Source organism: Agrilus planipennis, unplaced genomic scaffold, assembly GCF_000699045.2.
Source record: "Agrilus planipennis isolate EAB-ADULT unplaced genomic scaffold, Apla_2.0 scaffold111, whole genome shotgun sequence".
Taxonomy (NCBI): Eukaryota; Metazoa; Arthropoda; class Insecta; order Coleoptera; family Buprestidae; genus Agrilus; species Agrilus planipennis.
In genome coordinates, this window is record NW_020438907.1 from 480,590 (window position 1) to 507,902 (window position 27,313).

At 32.8% G+C, this 27,313-nt stretch overlaps 1 protein-coding gene across 2 annotated transcripts in view; it reads right to left on the reverse strand.

Moving 5' to 3' along the window:
* The window catches only part of LOC108736964 (UDP-glucuronosyltransferase 1-1), a 79,751-nt gene extending 53,320 nt beyond the window's left edge, over positions 1-26,431 (reverse strand). The window contains exons 1-2 of one of the 2 annotated variants that reach the window (XM_018469586.2): positions 25,419-26,431; positions 17,844-18,488 (exon numbers count right to left, since the gene is read on the reverse strand). In XM_018469586.2, the coding sequence (XP_018325088.1) occupies positions 17,844-18,488; positions 25,419-26,240 (1,467 nt within the window). In that variant the 5' untranslated portion in view covers positions 26,241-26,431. The remainder of the gene's footprint in view (positions 1-17,843; positions 18,489-25,418) is intronic. The other variant, XM_018469587.2, reaches the window with a different exon arrangement.
* Positions 26,432-27,313: the final 882 nt, after the last annotated feature.

Below are 27,313 nucleotides of genomic sequence, written 5' to 3' on the forward strand. Positions count from 1 at the left end.
GTATCACATTTAGGCAACTCAAGATACAAAGTGACAAAGAAAACCAAACCTTCCAGACGTCTGGATCGTTCTAGAATATGACCAACCCCTATAAATAGTTACCGCGAGGTCGGAAGCGTACCGAGTGGCATTACCTTGAGGTTTTGACCATTTTTTAGCATTCGTGAGGACGCCGGTTCAATTCGGGGGCTGTTTGTATTGGTCCAAGCTTTTCTGTGGTTTCCTTGAATCACTTAGATAAATGCTGGGACAGTAATAATAATCTTTCATTTCGCCCGTCTCATATTTCTCACCGAACTACCACCCACCCATTCTTACGATTCATGAATTCGTGAAAGGAAGCTGAAGAGAGCCCTCCGCCTTCAGCATTAGTGGCTGGTGATAATGTAACACCCAAAATGTTTTTTTTTTTCGGAAAAATAGTACGGATTCGAGTTACGTGGCGATGCAAAGCGAGGTAGAAAGAGCGAAGAAGCGACAAAAACAAATTGTGGTGAATATTAGTAATTAATTAATAAAAGAAGTATTGATTAAAAAGTAAACTATTAAATAAATTAGTGCGATGCCAGAAAGGTGTTTGATTAATAGGAAAGTCGCCTAAATTTTGAAAAGTTCCCTAATTTTGAATACTGTGATATCTCGAAAGCCGCTAATAGTTTTGTGTAAGTGAGCCTACAGTAAGGAAGGCCTCTATCATAAAGTGATCCTGTGTGATGCACAAAGTGCGAGTAATAGTGCTGGCCCTAGCCTTTGATTAGAGTAGCGCGTCATTTAGTTGGCACTGTCACATTAAGTAAATAGTACTTTCGCTTTATATTAAATAAATACTAATTACCAATTTTTTAAAATCAATTTATTGCAAACATCTACACCTATTAAATTTAATTTAGTGGTTGTGTCCTGTCGTCAAAACGTGAAACGCGCTATCTATCCGATTCTTATTTCAAACGAATAAAAGGAAGCTCTGAAACATAATGGTTTCCTAATTTGGGATAGAAAGGATACCCTAAAATTCGACATCCACAATTAAGAACTCAATTAAAAATCCGGTTTTAAACGTGCCTAGCATTTCGGACAGTGATTAAAAATTAGTCTACGTATGTGATATTTCTGCGTTGAATGATTTTATATAGGGAATCCAATTTATGGAACCCTTTTTTTAAATTTAAAAAGTGAATTTTTCTACTTTTGGCTATTTTTTATTCCTTTTACGATTGAAATAAATATTTATGCATACCTATCGTGTTATTAAAATGTTTTATTAACAAATAAAAATTGAATAAAAGAAGTATCCAAAATTAGTGGACTTTCCTCTAGTAGTGTAGTGTAGTATGAGTGTAATAGTAAAATTCATGTGAAATTATGACTACAAAATTCACCAATAGATTTGGGGCTCTTTTATGACAGTTGTGTGCCTAGAAATACCAGTTCAATGAATTATTTCGCGCAATTTTCAAAGGGTACCTTAATGGGCGCATAACTACAATCACCGATGCCACGACCGAAGGACCGGTTACATTTTAGGGGCCCTGTCTTTTTTTAAAGTCTAGAATATGATCAAACGACTAGTTTTTCTGGAACATATCTCGACATATGGAAGGACACTGGCAAGGCAACGTAATGCTTGTCAAAGCACTCCGCTTCTTAATAAACAGTAAGCGCAGCAGTGTGTTACTAAAAATGACGGTCAGCAGGTTACAATCGAGACAAAACAATACGTTAATTCGCGGTAATTGTTTACCTTAGCATCGATTTTTAGTGTCGTCTATTCCTATCGTAATCTAGCCAAACCGAACAATTCTTTTATTAGATTGCTTAGGATGATAAGGGTTCGGTACGGTTCTACACGAATGAAATGGGTGTCGCCGTGGCTATGTACGTTATTTTATGTACAGCAATGTGAACCCAAAAATAAATTATTGCTAAGCCTGCCCTGGAAAACTTTGAGCCTCCCCTAGCCTCTGTCTTGAATTGAGTTCTACAGAAGTACTACTTTTGTGATAAACATTAGTAATAAGGAAATTTGATATAATTATTAATGATTATTACAACGAATGTAACGTAATGTCGAATTCAGGTTGGCTTGGCATAGTTTCTTTATTTAAACACTTTTGGTAAAACAGTAATCTATAATACATTCCCAAAAATATCATGTGGATTTTGGAAAAATGTAAGATATATGTAGGGATTGACAAAAAGATGCCGAAAAATTCGGCTTTCAGCCTTCCCTGAATTTTTTGAGTCTGTCCTAATCACAATATCTGACCACCTCTCTGTATTATTACCAGATGTGAAATCATTATAGCTATATCCCTTTAGGAAAGTAGAAATATTTCGTCTATTACCCTAGCTTATAAAGGTGGTTGAGCAGTCCAAAGCAGGTACGGCGGTGTGTCGTTAAATCCCTGGCTGTACTTTGGGAGACTTAACAAAGTGTAATATACATGTATATACTGATTGTAAGTGTACCCGAATGTCACAATTAATTACTCTGGTTAGGGCCTTAATGTTAAAGGTAAGTAGGTAAGGAGTTGTAAGATATAAAGTAAAAATCAATCAAGGAATACTTAATGAGATTAAGAATTGAAGACAGATATCATTATGAATAACTTAGTTATTTAAAATTGCTTTTTCGACAAATTAATATATACGATCAGGATATGCTGCCATTCATGTAAACTTTTTTTGGTCATTTTAGGTTTGGTGAGACAACCGAATTAACTGCCATTTTTAGTTATAATAAAAACTTCTCTCAAAGGAGTGACAACTCACTAAAGTAGGCTGGACTGATATTTTCAAAATGTTGCTTGGTTATTGGGGTACATTTAGATGTGATTAATTAATAAATTTCATCTCCTTACTGTACCCGAAGCCACTCTGGCCTACGACGTTACCGGACAGAAAATAGATATATTTTGTATTAGGGATGGGCGATTTACATCGATATTTCAAAACATCGATACTTTTTCTCAAACATCGAGTACTTTTTTTCGATGTTTTTTGTCGTCGATGTATCGATGTTTTTATTCGGAACATCGATATTGTGGTGACCCCTGGGAAAAAGTTTTTAAAGTTACCAAATAACATTTGCAAACGCCTTTGTGAATTGTATTTTGTGTTTTTTCTTAAAATAATAAAAAATAAAACAAAAACAAACAATGTCTAGTAACTCAGGTAAGCCAGCAATTTAATCACTATTTTTTTTTCATTGCTTTTTTATAGTCATTAAGATAAATTTCACCATAAATCCATTAATAATACCATCATCACCATTAAATTGAGGTTAAAAATATCACATGATTATTTATTATTATTTATTACTTATTTATTTATTTTATTAGGTGGAGAATCATTGGAAAAAGATGCTCGAAGATTTAAAATGTGGTTTCAAATAGATCAGAACGAGCCTTTCGTGGTGGAAGGATTGATAATCATTTTTTCATTAGTCAATTCCTTTTTTTAAATTATACCTGAATTAAAATTCTTAAAACTTAAATTATCCCGCCATTTATGAAAACATCGATTGTTCGATGTTTTTCAGAAAATCGAACAATCGATGTAATAAATATTGGAACATCGATGGTCATACATCGATGATTTTTTTCAACATCCCTATTTTGTATACTACTTGTTCGTGCGAGTGAAGCACTGCGCGTGCACGAGTGTGCCACCACGAAACCATCCTCGCGCAGTGTGCCAAAGGTTAAAAGGTGCGCCGGTAGTGCAAAAGGAGTGCTCGTCGAAGAATTGCGTATTGCAGTCATCTGTACATATAATATATATATATAATATACAAAAAGAATTATATTTTTAGTTTACGTTCTCCTTACACAACATGTTAGAAATAATTTAATTTGTGTTTATTTTTAATTTAACAGCAGCTGAATAAATTGCTCAAAAAAAGAAAGTCAGCTTTTTTATCAAACACTACTAACCGCTCAGTTGTAGATAAAATTATAAATACCAAACTCGTTAACAGGAAGTTACGTTTAGATCTTATACAATACAGCTGTTTACTGACTTTTTAAATAAATATGAATGTAGTTATCACGTTTTATTTAATTGTACAATATTTAAAGTAATTTGTTATATCTTCTAATAACGCATCGTCATCATAAATATTCAAATTCAGCATCAGCACATTTTCAATCCTCAGGTCAATACCCACATCATATCTCGATACTAAGTAGTCATTACACCCATAGCCGTATCATTGTCTCGTTTGTTTTTGTTTTCAAATTAATTGTTTATTGTATTTTAAAATGATTTGAAGGCTGAGGTTGAAAACAAGGAATTTATTAGTGAGATTAATAACCAACTGAAGAACAACAATAAATCTATGTAAATGGAATTGGATGAACTTAACGAAAGGATTACTAATAATAATAATAATACGGACAAGTGTAGTGAATTGTGTGAAGAATAAGATCTGAATTGAAATTATTAAAAGAAAAAATAACTCTACTAAATGAACTTTTAGATGAGATGAGAAGTAAAAATAAAGTACCCGAAAAAAACATAATTTTACATAAAAATACAAAATCTTATACTAGTGTAGTAAAATATCTTCTATACGGATACTGTAGGATGACCAACCAAGAAGGTGAATGTTCCTGATATTATTGTACCAAATTTAGTGAAAGATGAAAAGATAAATAATCTCCTTAAACGTACAGTGAAACTGTTCCCAATGTCAATACTAAAATTAACTTACTCAAAAGAATTAATAATAATAAAATGTAAAGAGAACGAAGACGTTGACGAAATGAAATTAATGAATTTCAAATTTTCAAGGCGGAATTAAAAAACTCAATTAAAAACGATTGGCATTGATATGTCAGAAAATAAGACTTTGGATCAAATACAGAAGGACATTTTAAACAGAAATAAAATTGAAGTTGAAAATCTAAGAGTGATTCATATTGTAGCGAGCACGAGCGTGTTTGTGTGCGATCGGACATACGTGTCTGTGAGCGGTTTATCGATTCACCGACTAGCCGCGGGCACCTTTCTTCATGTGCGCCGTATTTGTAAATGTCTGTGTCATACCTACGTTCTGGGAAAGTAATTAAACAGTTCAAAGAAAAAGAAACTTTTCCGGACGGCTCGAGAAGGTTCCCGAAAGGAAATAAAAGAGTATCTAAAGAAAGAGACGATCGCCGAAAGTAGTAGAAATAAATTGACCGTTGCAAAAGTGAATCAAGAAATAAATTGACGGTGATAGAAGTGAAATAAATAGCGCAGTGAATAGTGATATATCAATAGTAGTGAAAATAAATATAATAATTACCGAAGTTTAGTAATAATTTAACGGTGTTTTTAACTTCAATAATAATTAGTGTAAATAAATAGTTTTCGTCTTAGAAGTTAAATTTCGTTAAACTCACGAACATTACAATATATTTAAGCGTAATAATAACAAATTATCTAATGTGATAATGGAAGTTAAAAGAGATACTTATACTCGAATTATAACACAAGGTTATCTTTATTTTGGTTGGGAAAGATGTAAGGTATATGATAATTTGAATCTATCTAGATGTCACAGATGCTGTAGGTACAATTATAGTGGAAAGAAGTGTAAAAACGAAATGAGATGTGTTAAGTGTTCTGGTGATCATAACTCTAATCAATGTAAAAGTGTTGAATTTAAATGTACAGTAAGACCCTGCTTAACGCGTAGGACAAGTTCCATCAAAGTAGAGCGTAATGCGAAACAGAGCTAAACGAGGCCATCTTATCATGTAAATAATGGGGTTAAGGGAAGATTGCCTAAAAGTAAAAGTAAAATTTAGTTGGCAGGCATAAGAAACAAAATAAATAAATAGATACTAAAAAAGTGTAGTCTGTCAGATATGCTCCAATTTTGTAATCGGCGACATTATTGTTAAATATTTGTCCATCGATTAAAAGTTTTGTAATAATCTTGTTTGTCAAGATAGGCTGAGTCTGAGATACAAAAAAGTATTTTTTGTGTCTTCGTTTTTCAATAAACAATTATTTTCCACGACTCGACTGTGTTCTTTTAGTCCAGGATCCCTGGTACATTTTTGCACTTGATTACTATCAAGCTAATTTTCCGTGAGTAACTTCATTTTGATGAGACGCCCAACAACTTCTTGTAAGAAACTTTGATTGTGGTAGCTAACAGAGGTAGCAAGGATAAAATATGTCGGTTTGATGATTCTCAATAATTTATTACTAAATGGGTGTTTTTTGTTTGGAATAAGCTGCGTCTTCTATCGTTGAACCAAGTATATAATCTATAAATATTAATGTATCACTTTCGAGAATTAAGTAGAGAATTCAGAAATTCTGAAAGTAGAACGAGAGCTAAGATACTCCCATTAACTATTGTTAAGTTGAATAGTCGAAAGAATAGAACATGTTCTATCGCTACTAAACTTTTTAATAAGTTACTTAAAGCCCTTGATTTATGAGGTATTAAGAATTATCTAAAAAGATGGATTAAATATGTGATTAACTAGATTAGTACTGTTTCTTAATTTTCTTCATTAAAAATTATTACTTTATTTGATAATTTTTTATTACCATCTTGTTATAGTTGTTGTTATGTTGTTTATTATAGTATTATATGCCATAAACGAACAATTTTGTTTCTAGTTATGGGATCTCAAATGTTAAGTTTACTTTTTAAGTCTAGCTTTAAGTAACTTGCAAACTGTGTACAGGTATCGATAAATACCCCCTTACAGTATAAATTGAGTTACTTAGATCTTTGACAACATCTATATCTCGTCAGTTATGTATATTTCTCAAATAAGAATATTGTACACTCTTTTTAAGCTATAAATAAAAAATTAATAAAAAATACGTTCTACGTAAAAAGAGCTTAACGTTTTTTCGCGACTCCAAATAAATATTGGATCGCTTGGATACTTCAAATATTTCCTTGTCAAATAATTCGCGCGTAAATATCGCTATCTAGTACCTAGTCTAGTGATATTTGCTCCTAACAATAGCTTTTTATTTAGTTAAGCAATTTTAATCACCAGCGGTATAATTTTTATTAAACATCAGCATTTCTAATGTTTGATAAAACCATATAAATGTATCTACGAGGTCTGTTCAAAAAGTATCGCGAATTTCGAATTTCCGCGAGTTACGTATATTCGATTTTTGTGGCGTTACGTTGATACTTATGTGCTTCACATATATCAACAAGTTCGGCCATGTTGAATGTTCAGTTAATTTTTGACGACTGCTTTGCTTGCACGTGTTTTGGCTAGTCTTTAGATAGATTTTTGGATATTCCAAAAAATGTATATGTAACAGTCTGTATCAAATTTTGTGTGAAGAACAAAATTAAGTGTGCAGACGCATTCCTAATGTTGACTGTGGCATATGAGGAAGCTACCTTGAACTGAAGCAACATTTATCTGTGGTACAAAATGTTCTTAGAGGGCCGAGAAGAGCGTGCCGAAGGTCCGAGCACGTCAATAACAGACGGAAACATTGATGACGTGAAGAAAATAGTATTGGCCAATCGTCGAATCACCGTTAGAGAAGTTTCTGAGGACCTAAACAAACCGATTGATTCGTGCCATTGGATTTTTACCAATGATTTGGACATGAGACGGGTCGCTGCGAAATTCGTACCAAAATTGCTCAATTTCGACTAAAAACAGCATCGCATTAACATTGCTAAGGAGCTGTTGGTCTTTGTCCGTGAAGACCCAAATTTGCTCCAGAGGGTCATAACTGGTAACGAATCATGGTTTTATGGTTATGACGTGGAAACCAAAGCTCAATCATCCCACTGGAGGCTGCTGCAGGAGCCAAGACCGAACAAAGCGCGCCAAGTTATGTCGAATGTGAAAGTTTTGCTTACAGTTTTCTTCGATTGCAGGGGCGTGGTGCATCATGAGTTCTTGCCACGGGGTAGAACGGGCAATAGGGAATAATTCCTGCAACTTATGCGCAATTTACGCTAATCAATCCGCCAGAATATCGGGATTTGTGGAACAACACAAATTGACTTTTGCACCATGATAACGCCTTTGCTCAAGAATCGTTACTTGTGCGAGAATTTTTGGCCAAGATCAACACACTATTAATACCGCAGCCGCCGTATTCTCCAGATCTGGCCCCCTATAACTTTTTTTGTTCCCGAAAATGAAAAGGCCCATGAACGGACGACGCTATGCTACACTTGAGAAGATAAAGACAACATCGAAGGAGGAGCTGAACAAGATCATAAAAAATGATTTATTTAAGTGCTTTTAGACGCACATTATGGTAAAAATTAATTGAATAACAGCTTTGTTCATGGCTGATAATTTGCAGCATTATTTAAAGCACACCTGAACACGATATTAAGACCACCAAAGAAAAATAAAATTAACGTTATGTAAACATCAACTTATCAACTAACTGCTTATTTTTTTGATAATATCTGAAGTAAATGTTATAGAATACCTGATCCGCTCAAAACTCATTTTCAAACACAAGTCAGTTTGTCTAAAAACCGCATATGACCATGACATTGCTCTTTTTAAAGCTTTCCTTGCTAACCCTTATTCGTCCATTTCTAAATAAAAGTTAAGTCGAACTAATTTACGCAAAACATTGCCAGAAATCACTTTTGAAGTGGTTCTGTTTTTTTAAAACACGCTCTCACATACCAAATTAATTTAACAGAAAATCTACAAAAACTGTGATTAATAAATAACAACAATAAATGGGCGGTGTGGAGGAAGATCGAAAGAAGTAACACATGTTACTTATTATAAAAGATTAGGCATTTATAATGCTATGGAATTGGGGAAATGGTGGTGATAATTTAGCAATATTCACGAAAACCAGTAAATTAATATAACAAACATGTAGTTACACATCTATGACTCTCAAGTTATTAGGATACCTAATGAACGAAACTGCCGGCCAGTAATAAACAACATTGTATTTTACCAAAGGTTAAACTATTCATATATTCCGAGAAAAATACATGCTAACATATGATAGTAATAGACCCACACATTCTCTCTTCTTCTTATAGGATTACAAAGTAACATATCAAAATATATACTGTTGTGTCTAGGTTAAAAAAGTACCCACAATATGTACTGTTATTTCTATGCACAGGTATAACTAAGCAAAAGGCAATGGTTGCCTAGTGACATCTAATAAATCGCCCTAATTCGAGCAACGTTGATTGCCTATCTTAATTTTTTAGGACCCTACTATTCACTACAAAAATCAAAATGTTTTTGTTTAACATTCAACAAAAATTGGGCTTCGTACTTTTCTTAAGAACACCTTAAACCATCATTTGCCCGAAGCGCAAGTTCTAACTCATTACCATGTTGCTGAAATTTATTTTATATGTTTTAAGCTTGTTGAAGTGAAACTTCTTTGGGCTCGATGAGAGTAAAATCTCAAGGTCTTGAAACGACACGTTTTGCAACGTTTTGTCTCGCGAAGCGATAGACTATGAGAATAGAAAGGCGCGCATGCGCATATCGGTATTACAGTCAGCTGTTAGTGATTGGCATATCATATATTAAAGTATAATGTACATTCACTATTGGGATCCGTCAAATGGGCATACACCATCTGATGGCAAAATTTATAACTCCAATGAGGGAAAAATTTACATAGGAACTGTGCACGCAAATTGTAAAATTGTTTATTAAAATAATAAAACACATTAAAAAAGTAAAAATTTTTTTGATGGAGTCGACGAAGTTTTCTTCTAAAGTTAAATCAAATAAAAAGTTAATATGTTCAGTGAAAAGCTGCAATAGCACTTCAGACATAGATCTTCACTCTTCACCTACATTAACTACTTTCCAATAAAAAGTAACCGTTTTGTATATGTAAAAAATATATTCGGAAAATTAGAGAAAAAAGTAAACTAATAGAAGCTTGGATGAAAGCAGTAGGTATCAAAGGAGTGAATTCCGGAATAAAAATTTGTTCACGTCATTTTAATGCACATGATTATATTTCAGCAAGTATTTACCATCAGCCATAACCTTAATATTTAAAACTAGAATCATACTAAAATTATAAAGTGAGAAATTATTTATTCCTGTGTAATTGATTTAACACAATTCTAATGATACAATATAAGTATTTTGAGGTTAAGAACCTACCTACTTCAATACAACAAAGTTGCAATAATGTGTTTGCAACGTTGTCTTAAATCGGCTTTGCACGTGCAAGTCATTGATATGATATTGCTTAAATCACCCAGAATCACCTCACCAATTATATAACGTGAATCACTTTTTAAATCCGAAGTTTGTAAAAAGTAGGCAGTAAACTTGACGGAATTTGAAGGCTAGCTTCCGGATTTGTTATTTCCAAATTTTATAATGTGATTGGCATTAAAGACACGCTCACCTTTAACGAAATTTCCTTTCGGAGGCTTTGTATCAGCCCAATCACATATTGTGTCAATACTTATCATTTTATCGTAATTTAAAAACTTCAAAATTGCACGGTACACTATAGGAACTACGATAAATTTTCCCTAATCGGCGCCTTGTTTTTAGGCTCCTCCCATTTGACGGATCCCAATACTATAGTGCTAAATTATTTGTTTGGTTATTTCGTGCAGTTATATTACAGTAAGTGTATTACAGTAAATGTTTATTTAACAGCAATTAAAATTCATTTAAGAGTGAGTATTATTATGTATTAATTCTAATTCCTTGTAGTTATTGATAGTTTACGGTTTCTTAAGCATTTGGAAAACAATTTGACCATTTTTGTGTTATTGAATTACATAAAAACGTATTAAAGTAATACTCCTTGGGTGGTTTAAAGATAAAATATATTGGAAAACATAAATCCTGAAAATTCTCGTGCTCTCTCTTTCTTTCACCAATCATTACTTTTTCGTTATAAAGGTACAGAGATCGCTAAAGAAGTTTCACATGTTTCACGAGTACTGAGTTGCACCTGTTTTTAAATAAAACAAAACCGAAAAGTTCGTTCAAAAAACGCGCTTCGTACTTGTGTAGATAATGACAGCTATGATTTGAGACTCTTATAACTTGTATACATCACGAGTAATCGATTTAATCAGATTCAAAGGAATCTCATTTGTCTAGAAACGATTGATATGGGTCCTTAAGCACGACAATTGACGCTACTTGTACACGTGCACAGCGAATAGTAATCGTTTTTGTACCTACTCCTTTGACTTAGGGAAGTTCTGATTTTAGTATTTAGAATTTATTGTAAACAGTTCTCCATTTTATTACAGTGTAATTGTTAGTTGGTGTTTTGTTTGTCCTCTCAAATAATGCAATGATAAATACGTAATGTAATATACATCAAGTACAATCCTGCAATATTAGTAGAAAAACAATAACGATATGAAAATAACCTGCTTCACGTTACATACTTTTGTTTTTACGAAACACAATAGTAATTACACAACATGAATAAAAAAAATAAACTTCTAATATAACGGTACATAATGTCATTACATCCGATTTTTGAAATAAAGTTAGTTTAATGCAATAGTGAACCGATTTTTATGTTTGTTTTGGAAAATGATTAATTTACTGTGCCACAATAATATAATTTATGTGGTATTTTTTATATCAGACACTTTGAGACCAAATTATCGGAATTTTTCATACACAAACTCTGCATTATCTTTTTGTTGTAAACAAAAGAACAATTTTATTATTTGTACAGTCAAAACAATCTTTTAATTTTAAAAACTATTTAAAAAACACTTTATTTACACACGTATTCTGTATCTTTTATTTCAAATACGTGAGAACAAGCATTTTTTAGGTCTCGATCTACAAGGTTCTACAGTATCCGGCACTTTGTTCTGACAAAATCGATTAATCATAATATGAAGAAAACCGATGGTGCCGTTATAGGGTGGACTCTAACGTAGGAATTGATCTATGGGGTACATTTAAAGTATATTTATATTACTTTTAATTATCTCATTAGTAATAATACAATAAGTACCTACTTATCTAATGAAGCATGTAGTAATTACGTGTAATATGATAACAACCAACTTATTGGTAAGACAAGAGAGGTAACTTGTTTGGTGTAAAGAGAAGAGATTGTGATACTGTTTTAGGGTTATTCAATTGTTTTCTACAAATTAATACTATGCGACTAAAAAAAATATATAACGAATTTATCCTTCTCGAAGAGGTAGTAACGACGTTCCCTCAAGATCAACTTTTGGATTCGGAAGGTATCTTGTTCGAAATATGACGGCTTTTAATTTAATATAATTAATTTAAAGTTAATTAAGTTAAATTAATTTAAAGCTAATTTAAGAAATGGTGTAAATTTGAAGCATTTTTGTTTGTACACAACTGTAGAGACCACCAAAGACATTATGTAGGTCCCAAATTCGCAACGCATACGCAAAAAATTGAAAGGAAGTGGTTAGATGCAAAAGTCAGAATAATGGAGAAAATACGATGTGTGCCAGTACAACATTTAAAAAGTCATTTGGACTTCGTTTCGTGCTCAAATTTAATTAAATNCAATAGAGCACGTGCTGTACTTGCACTAAAAGAATGTTGTTTTAGAGTTACAAAATAAAATTTAAAAAATGAAATTTTTATTTGCCAAGCGGCACAGAAAGTAGCTGTGCAAATATTATAATTTCTCCTTTTATTCCGCAATTGTGACTGCTTATAAAAGGGATCAACAATTATCGCAGTATTAATTTGCTTTTCGTAATTATTTTCATAACTAGACATTTCGCGAATTTTGTTATCAACTGTATCGCGCAAATATTTTATAATGTAATTAAAAATTGTAGCAGGTGGCTGACTAGATGCTTATTAAAAGATAATGAAACGTATCGTTTCAAGGAATGATTTTAAACTGGTTGTTAATAGTTTCAGCATTAATTAAAGGCTTTTTGCAAAGAGAGACTTTGAATTTTTTGTAGGGTTAAATTCAATGCATGAGTGAGTTAATTTTTGAATTAACTTTACCCACTACAGATAACCTTAAATTAATGAGGAGAAATTGTTGCTCCTGTCACATCCTCGCCGGGAATCTGTAGGTTATCTGTAGTGGGTAAATTTAATTCAAAACTTGATTTATAAATGCTTTATGTAAACTTAGAAAGTTATCAATATGATTACTGTTTGCAATAAAGAGCGGAAAGCTTAAAAAGGTAGAACAAAATTACTATTTCTACAACATACCTTTGGAAGTGGCTTCATTGAAGGAGGTAAATGAATACCTCCTACTTCAATTATGTTTGGAACGAATGGTCTTGGACGAGCTGTGGTCCAGTGAGTATTTGTCAATAAAAGACTTACATGTTGACTAACTTCTGCAATTGGCTCAGTATGCGGTGCATATTTATCCACCAATGTCCGTATGGCCCCGTTACTTATGGCATTAAAGACGAAATTGACGTAAATAATCGATAAAAAATTTTCTAATCGTTCCAAAAATGTCATCTTGTCATAGAAGTTCATAAAGTTGTTTGAGATATACGAAGGACTATATAGATTTCCGAAAATATCGTTCCAGAATGGAGGAATAGTGCACGAATTTAGACCCACCATAGGAACTTTCACTTTCCCAGCAATTGTCATAAAGCAGTTCGAATTAAATAATTCTATTAAAGTTCGAAAAATGGTGGCGAGTTGTTACAAAAAAGAAGACGTAACAGAAAAGACTATTTAGTTCCCGCTTTCTGATGTCCAAGAAGAGGATGTAAAATTACGAAATCGATAAGATCGGCAAATCAATTTTTCATTTCTTTTCATTTCATTTATTAAAAAGTCATTTGGACTTCGTTTCGTGATCAAATTTAATTTAATTTAATTAATTCAAAGTTAGTTAAGTTAAACTAATTTAAAACTAATTTAAGAAATGTTGTAATTTTGAAGCATTTTTATCAGACATTCAAACTGTATATCAATAGTAGTGGCGAGTTAGATAGAGCACGTGCTGTACCTTCACTAAACAAATGCTATTTTAGAGTTATGAAATAAAATTTAAAAAAATTTTATTTGCTAAGACAGTAGTTGTGCAAATATTATAATTTCTCCTTCTATTCCGCAATTGTAACTGTTTGTAAAAGGGATTAACAATTATGGCAGTATTAGTTTACTTTTCGTAATTATTTTCATAACTAGACATTTTGCGAATTTTGTTATCAACTGTATCGCGCAAATATTTTATAATGTAATTAAAAGAGAGATTAGAAGTATCTATGCTTTTTTTTATATTTTCGTTTTAAAAATTATAGTAGGTAGGTAACCAGATGCTTATTAAAAGATAACGAAACGTATCGTTTCAAGGAATGATTTTAAAGTGGTTGTTAATAGTTTCAGCATTAACTAAAGGCTTTTTGTAGAGAGACACTTTGATTTTTTTGTAGGGTTAAATTCAATGCATTAGTGAGTTAATTTCTCAAATAACTTTACCCGCTACAGATAACCTCCAATAAATGGGAAGAAATTGTTGCTGCTGTCACTTCCTTTCCGGGAATCTGTAGGTTATCTCATCATCATTATCATAAGGTCGTCAGTCCTAAGACTGGTTGGACACGTACCTCCACCCTTTCCTATCCTGAGCTAAACTTCGCATTTCCCTAAAACTAGAACAGCCCACATCCTTAACTATTTGCGAACAGTAATCTAATCTATGTCTACCTCTACCCCTCCTAACTCCTGTTTCTGCCTCTAATATGTCTCTGACTATACCTTCATGCCTGATACCAATCTATCTCGCCTATTTCTTATTGACTTCCATAGAGTCCTCTGTTCTCCTATTCTTTCCAATACCTCTTCATTTCTAACCTTTTCTACCCACGATATGTAGGTTATCTGTCGTCGGTAAATTTAATTCAAAATTTGATTCATAAATGCTTTATGTAAACTTAGAAAGTTATCAATATGATTACTGTTTGCAATAAAGAGCGGAAAGCTTAAAAAGGTAGAACATAATTACTATTTCTACAACATACCTTTGGAAGTGGCTTCATCGAAGGAGGTAAATGAATACCTCCTACTTCAATTATGTTTGGAACGAATGGTCTTGGACGAGCTGTGGTCCAGTGAGTATTTGTCAATAAAAGACTAACATTTTTACTAACTTCTGCAATTGGCTCAGTATGCGGTGCATATTTATCCACCAATGTCTGTATGGCCCCATTACTTATGGCATTAAAGACGAAATTGACGTAAATAATCGATAAAAAATTTTCTAATCGTTCAAAAAATGTCATCTTGTCAGAGAAATTCATAAAGTTGTTTGGGATATACGAAGGATTATAAAGATTTCCGAAAATATCGTTCCAGAATGGAGGAATAGTGCACGAACTTAGACCCACCATAGGAGCTTTCACTTTGCCAGCAATTGTCATAAAGCAGTTCGAATTAAATAATTCTATTAAAATTACATCATAGTCCAATGTTTCATTTAAAAATCTCTTTATCTGCTCCGACTTTAAACTTGCTTCACAACTAACTCTTGCCGAAGAATCTAACGAATGTATGGTCCTATATTTCCGTAATCGCGATTCACTTAATTTTTCAAAATCTACTATTTCGAAAGCAATAGTGGTTGTGTTATCTAAGCTGATGTCTCTAAAGTTAGGCGTGTGCTTCTCTTGTGGAAAGAAACCGACAATTGTAACTTCATGTCCTTTCTTACTTAACGATTGCAGTAACGGTTCGAAAACAAAATGATGACTCTTTCCCATATGCGAAAATAGTCCCAAAATTTTTAAGGAACAACACAACACCGGCAAAACACACAATAGAACCAACTTTACAATATACATTGTCAACTACTGATCAAAATTGCGAAATTAATAACAAAGAAAACTTTTATCTGTTACCATGTGTTAAAAAAAAACGTTGATTAGTAGTAGTCTTGTATCATTAAGTAAAAAAACACAACTAAAGCAGCATGTCACTTACGAGTGATTTTATACGACATCACATAGGGTACGAAAGGTTACTAATCTTTTTGCTAACGGGAGCAAATTCCTGGCATTGTGCCGATTTTTATTTTAAAATCAATTGTACAAGTTAAGCCTACCTCTTGTTAAGGTATTTATATACCTTTATAGGCGACACTAATTGTAAAAAAATTATTAATTACTCAAAAAAAAAAGAATTAATGGTATACGGAAATACCAAGCACAAATATGATATGTCTGATTTAAAAGCACTTTGGTAATTGTGACCTTGTTAAAAATTATTATTTTATCAGTAAAAACGTAATTTTTTATCTATATCTTTCGAGACTAATTAGCATGTCTACCCATATTTCCAGTTTATTTAAAGTTTATACAAAAAAAAACAGCCAATTATGTTTTTTTCAAAAAGCCATTTCATACACTGGTATTGTATATGGTATTACCAATTAAATTTATTATCCGAATTAATATGCCAAGAGCCATCGACTTGCCGTGCGACCGGTTTTCTCCACCCTAATGAGCCCCGCGATTACCTGACTAACCCCTTGCTACAACCGAACGTTTACTTAACCATGTACTTTTCTCTACTACTTTAAGTATTCTTTTTATAAATCTTCTATTTTACAAATTCTTATTTTTTTCTGTTCTTCGGTTGTATTTTCCCTCTTATATTCATTTCTCCTTCTGTAATATAGTTATTTTAGATGTCTATTATTTTTTTTTTGCAGTCATTATTTTTCTCTTTCTATTAATGTTTATCGTAGATTTACGCTTATTTTTCTAACCCTATATTTTCATGCATGTCCTGTCGTTTTCCGCGGTCAGTTTTTTATTTCTTTTTTCCCGCGAACCTAACTTGAAAAACAAATTCGTCTTTATCGTTTCTTTTCGCCCTTCGCTTACCATCCCACTTTCCACCCCTCTTTTCTCAACCCTTGCTTGGTGCTGGGGTTTGAATAGATAGTTGTGCATTCCTCACTACCAGCGTTGCCAGCCTGTACGATGATTATGGGGACATACGATAATTTTGCTTCAAATACGATGTACGATATCGTAATTCAAATTTCTATTAAACGTACGATAATTCGTGCTTATGGGATAAAAAAATATTTTCAAATAGTAATATATAAGTAGTGGGACTACGATATTTGTTTCTGCCAACCTGTTGCATAGATATATAAATATATGTTGAAAAGTTGTTTATTTGTATACATTCAATAAAATTTTATTGTTTATGGACTCTAAAAAAAGAATTTTCTCCCAAAATGTTTAAAATTCAGTCCGAAATTCATTTTTCTATTTGAAGTTATTAGCCTGTCAGGAAAGTTTTAATAGTGTCATCTAATGATGGTATAATAGAACTGAGAAAACCACTGGGGTACACAGACTCTCTTTACAAATTCATACTCCCACCACTAGACTATTACTCCGATGCGCATGCGCAGTAATGTACGATATGTTTGATGTTAATAGGATAATTTTTCCTAAAGAGTGCGATAATTCTATCTACTGAACCTGGCATCGCTGCTCACTACCAACAAGACTCCCATATTCCACCGACCCACGACAAGGACGAAGGAGTTAGTCGCCAACCAACCCCAGAATTTTCTACATTTTTGTGTGCCAAGTGTTCGCGTTAATCAGCTCGAAATTTTCCACGCTTGTGACTTTATATATATATATATATGTATGTACATAATCTTTATCTTGTTTTTTTTTTCTATTTTTTCTATTTTAACTATATGTTTTGTGTGTAATTTGCTATTGTTTTGTATATATATTTTCTGTCTTCTTTGCTATAGTTTTGGTTACATATTTTCTGTCTCATATAGTTAGTAAATAGCGTGTAAATAAATCGTTAAGAAAAAAAAAGAACTATTACAAGTGTATCTACACGTGGCTGTAGATAAACGAGGTATCAAACTCTTACCTGTGGAAGTTGTTGTACGGAAGAAGGTAGATGAATGCCGCCAACTTCTATTATATTTGGCACGAAAGGTCTCGGTCTAGCTGTGGTTACATGCGTGTTTACTAGTAAAAGGCTTATGTTTTTACTAACTTCTGCAATGGGCTGGTCATGGGGTGCATATTTATCCACTAAACTTTGCACGGCACTATTACTTACAAAGTTAAAGTAGAAAAGAGTGTATGTTATGGTGATAAGATTCTCTACTCTTTCGAAAAAGGTCATATTATCAGAGTAATCCATATCAATATTGGGAATGTATGAAGGATTATACGGATTTCCAAAAATATCGTTCCAAAACACTGGAATATAACATGAACTTACTCCAACGATCGGCGCCTTGGTCTTTCCGGCGATCGTCATAAAACAATTGGAATTGAACACTTCTGCTATAACTACGTCGTAGTCTAAAGTGCTATTTATAAATTGTCTCACTTGCTCTGACTTCAAACTTGCTTCACATGTCTGTCTAGCAAATGTATCGATGAAAATTATATCTAAATATTTCATTAAACGTGACCCTTTATTTTGAGAAACATCTATTATTTCCAAGCCGATATTGGTCGTATTTTTCAGGCTGATGTCGATGAATCCCGGCGAAGGTGTTTTCTGAGGGAAAAAACTAACCACAGTGACTTCATGACCTTTTTTGTGTAAGGCACGCAATAACGGGTCAAACACAAAATGATGGCTCGATCCCATATGAGAAAATAAACCCAAAATTTTATAACCGTTGCACAACATCGGTATAAAATATAAAAGTAATAACTTTAAGTTACTCATTTTTCAAGCTACAAAGAGAGGAGTTAACAGACTACACTAAATAATTATTACTTTTAATGTCTGACGTGACGAGTATTTTAAATTGAAGATAAGTCTAGAAAATTATGATCTAATCTTGCAGAAAAGAGTAGGGCACTAAATTGATTTTTTTTGTATGTTATCTTTTTTTTATAAGCGATACCAACGATTTTAGAATGCTATACATGATCGATTATTAATAGGTGTAAAACACATGTACTTTTTAATCGATATATTACTGACGATTAAGGTATTGTAAGAAAGAACGCATTAGATACAGTTTTATGAGAAACGTTTAATTTTATTGAGATAGTTTAACATTCAACATAAATTAGCAAATTTTAAAAACATTGGACATATCTAATGATATATTTTTCCAAAATTTATGTATACTCATAAAGAACAAAAATATTTTATTTAAGTATAGATTCTGAAGTTATAAAATCAAGTTCTTCATTGTCGGTGAATATGTTTCCCTGAAGCTGTTTGTTCAAGTTTACAAGAACAAAATGGTTAAAAATGCTAGATCTGGACAGCAGAACGGATGAACCAGCACTTGGAACTGTAGTTACACAAAGTAGCCTTTACAACATGGGCACGAGCACGTTGTCATGTAAATCTTAAACTCCCTGGTCGCAATTTTTATGCTACCGCATCAACTCTTGCTTCGACTCAAGCTCAATATGATGAACGGATGCTTCATCCAAACTAGCAATCTGCTTGAACCTATTATTCTTGTTTTACAGTTAACAGCAAACGGTAAAACAAGGAGATAATGCCTAGTTCCCTCCCATACACCTGTTTTTAATTAGGGCTAAAATTTTCGGTATGTCGAATTCCCTCCTAATCATACATCAATTGCCTCCCAACTTTGAAATGGCAATTCACAAAAGTATAAACGATATACGGCCAAATACAGCAATAGTAGGTTGCCGCTTTCACTCATGGTAAGTTTTTTAAAATGAACAATTAATACACAAATTTATTTTCGATAAATAAAATCGGTAAGCAGTCGTTAACTTAATTATCGGAGCTGATATGAACGGGAGGGAACTCGGCTAATACCCGGGAGGGACATCGACTATCTATATTTTAACCAAAACTACCTGCGGGAGGGAATTCGGCATCACCGAAACACGACTACCTTTGCACTATTAACTAAAAGTGATATATGGTTGTCAGACCCTAGCCAAGGGGGGGGGGGATACTCCTCCCGAATATTTGCTTCAGTTGACTTTTTCAACTTGTGTTATTAATAAGGAAATGTGTTAAAAATAGACTTTCTTCATTATTTCGTTTAAAAACGCCTGTAGGTAAAACTGCTTAAAATTCGAAGAGCATTCCTGTATACGGATTGTAACAAGATTACAAAAGGGCATAGGGACCATAAAAATAATATCGGTTCTTAGTTCGGGGATCACTGTAGGTCAAGAAATTGGACTTATGGTCAGTATATGAAGCCAAATAACTCACGGTAAGATATAGAAGTATTTTATTGCATACGCTGATACATCAATGGTGGCATGAGAGGATAATTCGTAAATCTGTTCTAATACGCAAAAATACCAACACTTTTGTTTTAATAAAAAGCAAGCGTCTTGTAAAAACGGTATTCCTATGTGTATTAAAATATATAATATAATATGATATTAAACAAGAGGAAAGGAAAACTTGAACATTGCCGACACAATATACATTACTAACAGGACCACAGAATCCCTTATTTCAATAAGGCAACAGGAAGATGTAATTCTAATCTTACATAGTAGAAAGCGCCAAAATTATTACTAAAAAGTTAAAATTAATCTAGAGCAGGATTTTCAAAGAGATCACCGAAACGGAAAGCTTTTGGAAAAAATTGACAACTGTTTAACGTACAATTACAAACTTTTTACAAGACAAACTCAAAATGATTGTAGAACATTTGAATCCAATATCAAACTTTCTCACCAACCCTTTAGACAAAAAGAATGTAATCAGTGAAAATACTGAAAAATTGATACTGCTGATCACATGCCTGAATCATAAGCGCTTATTACGCAGTTAGAGATATTATTTGATATATGGTCTTCTATGTAAGGCATCATGAAGGCAGCTGCTAAATGTAAAATAGCTATTGGGGAAGATTTTGGTCTTTATCAGCTAACATTTATAGTGAGCCTCGAACAGCGAAAAAATTTACTTAAAATAGTTAAAAATTCGAGCAGATTAAGAATTAAAGAGGAGAGATTGGAAGTCACAATGATGATGATGAGCGAAAAAGACTATCGCAATGCTTTTAACCTAAATAATATGGCGAATTTATGGACGAAACTTAAACACAAGCGAATTCGAATTAACTAGTAAAATTAACCTGTTATATTAAGAAAGCTTGTCGAATTCGATTCCCTCACTTACTTGAGGTAATATGTAGTAAGATGAAATTCAGCTGATGAAACATTAATGTTTGACAATTATTTTTGACGTGACAATGTCTTATAATTCGATGGAGCCGGCCGCACGCACGAAAAAACATGACTCATGCGGCGTTACCTCGCTCTGCGCCTCCGCATTCGGCAACGTTCGACATCTGTCTCTCTCCTACTTGAGTAAGCGATGCGTCCGCGTGGACAGCTGCTATACAATAATACATTTCCATTTACCTCCTTCTCTATATCCATACATAATATCTATCAAACGAATAAAATTAAAATTTTCTTTTGAAAAATGAAACCATTCCATCAGTATTTTCTTATGACGTTGTCACGTTCAATTATCGTCAGTAAACCGACTTTACAGACAACCGATTTTTTATCTATAAATGCATGTTTCGTGGGCGTATGTGTAAAGCTCTAGTTGGAAAATTAAGGTATAATAGTTGGTTAATCGGTTACGCCCTCCCCCTCGAACAGAGTACTTCGGTGGGGTCCTAATTGACTGTTTCATTAAGTAAAGTGGGTACCAATATATTAAAAATGGTTGTAATTTGCCTTTACGAAATATATACGTTGCCGAAAGGAGTAATTTAATATAGCAAGAATACTTTTGCTTTCAAACAAATGCTTGATGGATATTATTATACTTCTGAGGTATATAGAATGTGGTAGCTAATATTTATGTTACAGGACGTCTGCAGCAACACAAATTTTCGTTTTGTTAGTTATCAGAAAATTAACTGAATTTATACTGAATACGAAAACAATAGCAGCCCTTGCATTGTGAATGGGGAGGAAGGTCACGTATGAAATTAGATTCGAGATAAATTTCCAAATTTATCACAGATAGAATAATTCTTCTTGTTTGCAAACCAAAAGTATTTGCTCTTGTAACTCCAACAGCTAGCTGTAACTGATATAAATTAACAGCAAATTAATTCTATTAGGAAACCTAATAGTTCACTGAAATAATATGTGGGAGGTCAGTATGAATTTAAAATTCGATCTTCGGAATGGAAAGCCCCTTTATTTAACCTCCGTCTTGGAAAAAAAAGAAAAGTAAACAGTTTTCCCGTGCTACTTTGAAAACCATAAGTCTCAGAAAAAATGTTTTAAAAAATCTGTTTCAGAGAATTGAATTTTCTCAAGCTTTGGTCCAGATACTTTTTACGGTAAAAATAAAAATAAGAAGTTAAAATTAAAAATAGGACAAAAATTTTTGTGAAATACATTATTTAAAGGTTGTAACCATTAACAATAACGCTTAAATTCTTGGTAAGAAATTTATCGAAACTGCCATCGGGATTTTCATCTTTTTACATTAGATCTCATACCTATCAAGGAAATGTTAACTGGTACATTTAACATCGATGCAGAAAGAAATTTTTTTATAAAGGGAAAATATAGATTTGGAGCAAATGTTATGTAGAAAACTGTCACAAACTTCTAAAGCAAAATATTTCTTTTCGCCGAACGTCTTGGTTAAATTGAGATGGAAATAACTCAGTAATAATTTAAATAAAGGTATCTTGCCTGACCTGATTCAATACCTTGGTGATCAATGTTTGAGAAGCTTTTATTTCACTTCACAATTCTTTCAAATAAGGATGTGACATACGTCCATCTTAAGCTAACTAAAAATGGAAAATGCTTGCAAATCAAAAGCTTAAACGAAAACCAGAAATCATTTATTGTATACGAGGTGAAAGTCAACATTTGTTTTCGTATTTAAAAATTGAAGCACTTATCTCAAATAAGTAAACTTCCAATTCAATACCTAAAAATATATTAGCACGTTGAGTAAATAAAACACTAGGTATTACTTTCTAATTTACAAAATTCTACTAGTCAAACCAATTAATTAAGGGATGTTTTATAATTTAATGAAAATAAACTCGAATATTAAAACAAGAGATAATAATTTAGAAGAATTTATATTGTATCTAGGTACAAATACTTAGTTTTATCATTGACAAATGCATTTACTGGTAGATTCTGAAAAAATATTTAAAGGGTTATTTTCATAAGTAACTATAAAAACAGTTTTGAAAATTTTTCAGAAATACTTTTTATCGACAGCACTTGCAAATACACAGATAAATCTGTTCTAGTTGAGGATTCTTGCCGCGGTGGTGATATTGTTAGATTGAGCATATTAACCGATGGAGAGGGGCAGTCAGTGAACTGGATCATTTCAACATTTAAAGAGCAAATTTAGTTAAGTTAAGGTAACATTAACACATAAAGTTCTGAATAAAACATATGTAATTAAAAGGAACTTCCCCAAACGCCAACAATTTATACGCTTTTTCATACGCGTCAAATACATATTTGAAAGGAAAGTTATCGAAAATTGGGTTTTATTCCTTCGGAAGAAATATTGACTAAACAGTTGATCCGTTGCTCCAAAAATTCGAAAAAATGTCTCTGTTTATGAGAATATGAAAAACAATTGTGGTAGATTACTATGATAAAAACTGTCATTACATAGAGATCAGTAGTACATAAAGTACCTATACTTGTTAAAAATGGTAGTTTTGGGATCAGACTTATCTCTAAGTAAAAATCTAACAGGAAACAATCTTATATTGGAGAACATCATCTACTCTAAGATAATGGTGATACCGGTAAAAATTATGTTATTTCACATGCCGATATATCGGAATTTCAAAAACTGAAAGAAAGAGTCGTGAAGTGTCGATCACAGACATTGATAATGATGAAGTAATTGTACTTGATAATTCGACACTTACTGATGATAAGGAGTTCGCTGATTCCGAGAATGAGTCTCCCACTGATAATTTACGACGTAAAAGTACAGACGAACTACTTAAGCATTAAGAATCAGCATGTGATATGGTCCTGATTTTTAAAATGTTTATTCACACACAATTAAAATTAACTACTGCAAAGCTATTATAGACAACACTAGGGTCTAATGATAAAAATTAAAACCAAAAGAATAACGACAATATTATAGGTAAACTACGTGGCTGGACTATAACAATTAAGAATACATATTTATAAAAGATATCAATATATGTATACTTGTTAAATACCTAAACCGCTTTAGAATTAAGTTTATATAATTTTTATTTTCTTTGATACTCTTTCAAGAAAATGTATTTCTTTTAAAAATTGTTGATGTGTGACATGTGTGTAGTGATTATTTGAGCAAGTGAGAAAGGTATTGTTGGCGAGATAGCATTGTTGATATTTGGGTGGGCCGACATGAAAGGACAAATAAAGCCTATGTGTAAGAATTAAGTAAGACGTAGAACGTAAAGGAACGAAAGTCAATTATTAGTGAAAATTATAGAACTCTCGAGAGATTATGTGAATAATATGTATTTTGTTATTTGGGAAAAACGCATGCATGACATGCGTGCATTGTTGTCCGGCAAGATCCGTGATTCATTCACGTGGGTTACCCGTCATGAAAGGGGTGTTACGGGCTACCCGAATGACGTGATCGGGCTCGAGTGGGTAGCCTCACAGGTGGGTACACCTGAATTTATCATTGGGATGGTACAGGTCGGACGAACGACGTTGGCGAGCAGTCGCTCAGGTAGTTACCCATTTATGTCCTACTTGGGTATAGGCGTAAACTATTGTATTAATACAGATGGGACAGTAGCGTACTAGGAAATAATATAGAAATAAATAAAATAATTCGAAGTGGTCTGTATTCTGTCGAAACTGCCAGACGCGGATCGCGATTTCGATCTTTCTGGATCTCATCAGCGCGTCGCAGGCAGTTCCGACAGAACACAGATCAACTTTTACTTGCTGTCTTAACAGTGCGTTTTAGAAAATACTACAAATGGCGGAGTAAACGCCATCTGTAGTACGATGCTACATTTATAGAAACAACTTATAAAAAAAATAAACCTAATGCTTTTGTTTGTTGTGTAGTTCGTTTTCACATTCACTTTCTTTCTTCTGTCACCGATATCAACAATTAGTTCTTCTGTTTATAATTTGTATGTTTATTGGATTGCTCACAATTTTCGTATCTTGAAGACTAGGTTTCAGTTAGAATGCGAAAAGACTAAACATGGTAACATAGTAATAACTACATAGTTGTCCTAATGTACATCGCATAGGCAAGGAGATTTAATTTATGTTTTGTGTTTGACAACTGAAAATACCGAAGTTCGCTCATTGCACAGAGAAATTATATCCTTTCTTTTGCGAAACAAATTTTTAAAAAATATTACGGCGCAATAAATTTGTATTTAAAATTATGTTCTGATAGCATCGTAAATCTGATAAGTATGAAGTGAAAAGTAGTTGATTTAATATTAGCGAAGTACATGCTTACCTGGGATAGTTGTTTAGGGTTTTGAATGTGAACCCCACATACTTCCACAATAGCCGGAACTTGTGGAAAAGGCTGACTAAGGCTAAAATGGGAATTTAACAGAATCATCGACGTATTCATGACGATTTCTTGGACATCAGGCACATCATTGCCGAAATGTTTTCGTATTATTTCGTTATCAAATGGCACTGTTAACAGTCTGTAAATGGTACGAGTATAAACATCCAAAATGGTATTGTACAACCTCTCAGAGAAATCGAAGGGTCCATAGTGATTGTAAAATTGATTAAGGATGAATGATGGATTAGATGGATTTCCGACTCTATCGTAGGCCCATGGCATCACTGTTCCAGGTGTACTTACTCCTATTAAAGGAGCTTTGAACTTGTGAGCAAATCCCAGTAAACAATCAGAAGCAAATATTTCGTATATTACAACGTCAAATTTAACATCACTTTTTATTAAATTTTGTACTTCCTTTGTGGAAAAATGTTCTTTGCACGATATCTTCGAAAATTCGGCAAGAACAAGTGCACTTTTAATTGTTGAAATCCAACTTCCGTCGTAATTTCCCAGTACAATTTCTTCCGTATAAGTAAAGACTTTCGATTTAGGCGAAATATCCGTATAGTTCGCAATCGTCTCTTTCTGAGGAAAATAACTAACAACGGTAATCTCGTGCTGCTTTTCCGCAAGGGCTTTGAAAAGCGGTTCAAATGCTAGAAAGTGACTTTTCCCAGGATGAACGAAGAGCACAAGAATTTTATAACATTCAATTTGACTAATTATAAAAAGGATGAAGCATAATGTCTGAGTCTTCATTTTTTATAGTTAACACTAACGCTCGCAAATAATATTTTGTCGATACGTTGTAACGAGCATGGTCGTTTCTAAGTAGCTTCAATTCGTATCATTGCCAGCATATGCGCACATCGACAAAACAATACAGAAGTGTGCCAATAAAAAGCAGATCTAGAAATACTAACGCACACGACGACACAATTATTTGATTTTGCCTAACGTAACATCTATTGAGCTGCATTAAAGCATTAATAGGATGGTTAATAAAATTCGTTGTTATCCAGCGTTACTTGACTCATGTTTATTTTAAAATATAATACAATCTCTTATCGGAAACATTTCGACCTCTCTAAATAATTGTACATAATGTAATCTACAGATAGGCGAGTGGTGTATGTTATCGGTTTATAAACGCTCAAGGGTATCGTGTTGTATGGCGATAAGTCTGTCTGTCTTTATCATGACGGAAGAATTCCATGAGATACAATCTAATCAACAAAACGAAATTATTGAGAAACAAAAAAAAATAAGCAATCTCTCTAATTAGGTATGTACATACTTGAAATTTTATGGAAAGCAAATAATAAATAAGATGAATAGATATAAATTTTAAACTAGTAAGTCGCGACTAGTAAACGCACTTCCGTTTCAGTTGAATTTCACTATTATGAATAAGTACGTACAATATACATTGTGCATGTTGATAATAACAAAAACAGGGTGGGTTTGAAAAAACAACCACCAAACTATTTAAACTTAACATATTTTTTAACACCCACCAAGACTTGATAATAACAACAGACACATTAAATAGAATAACTAAATAAGTTAAACATATTCATATACACTGTAGTACTAGCTTATAGATTCTATTTAAGCAGTTAAAACAAGCTTTGTCATTAAGTCATCAGCACTTAAAATTAAACATTAAATAACAATCGTTTCAATAAGGAACCTTAAAAATTTAACAAGAACAGTAGAAGATCTTAAGGACGTTCCCAAAAAAAAATTTTCTTACGATAATCTTTAAAATTTAATTATAAATTCCTGCCTGTATTCTGAACGCATACGAAAAATTTCCACCCATTTTGCGG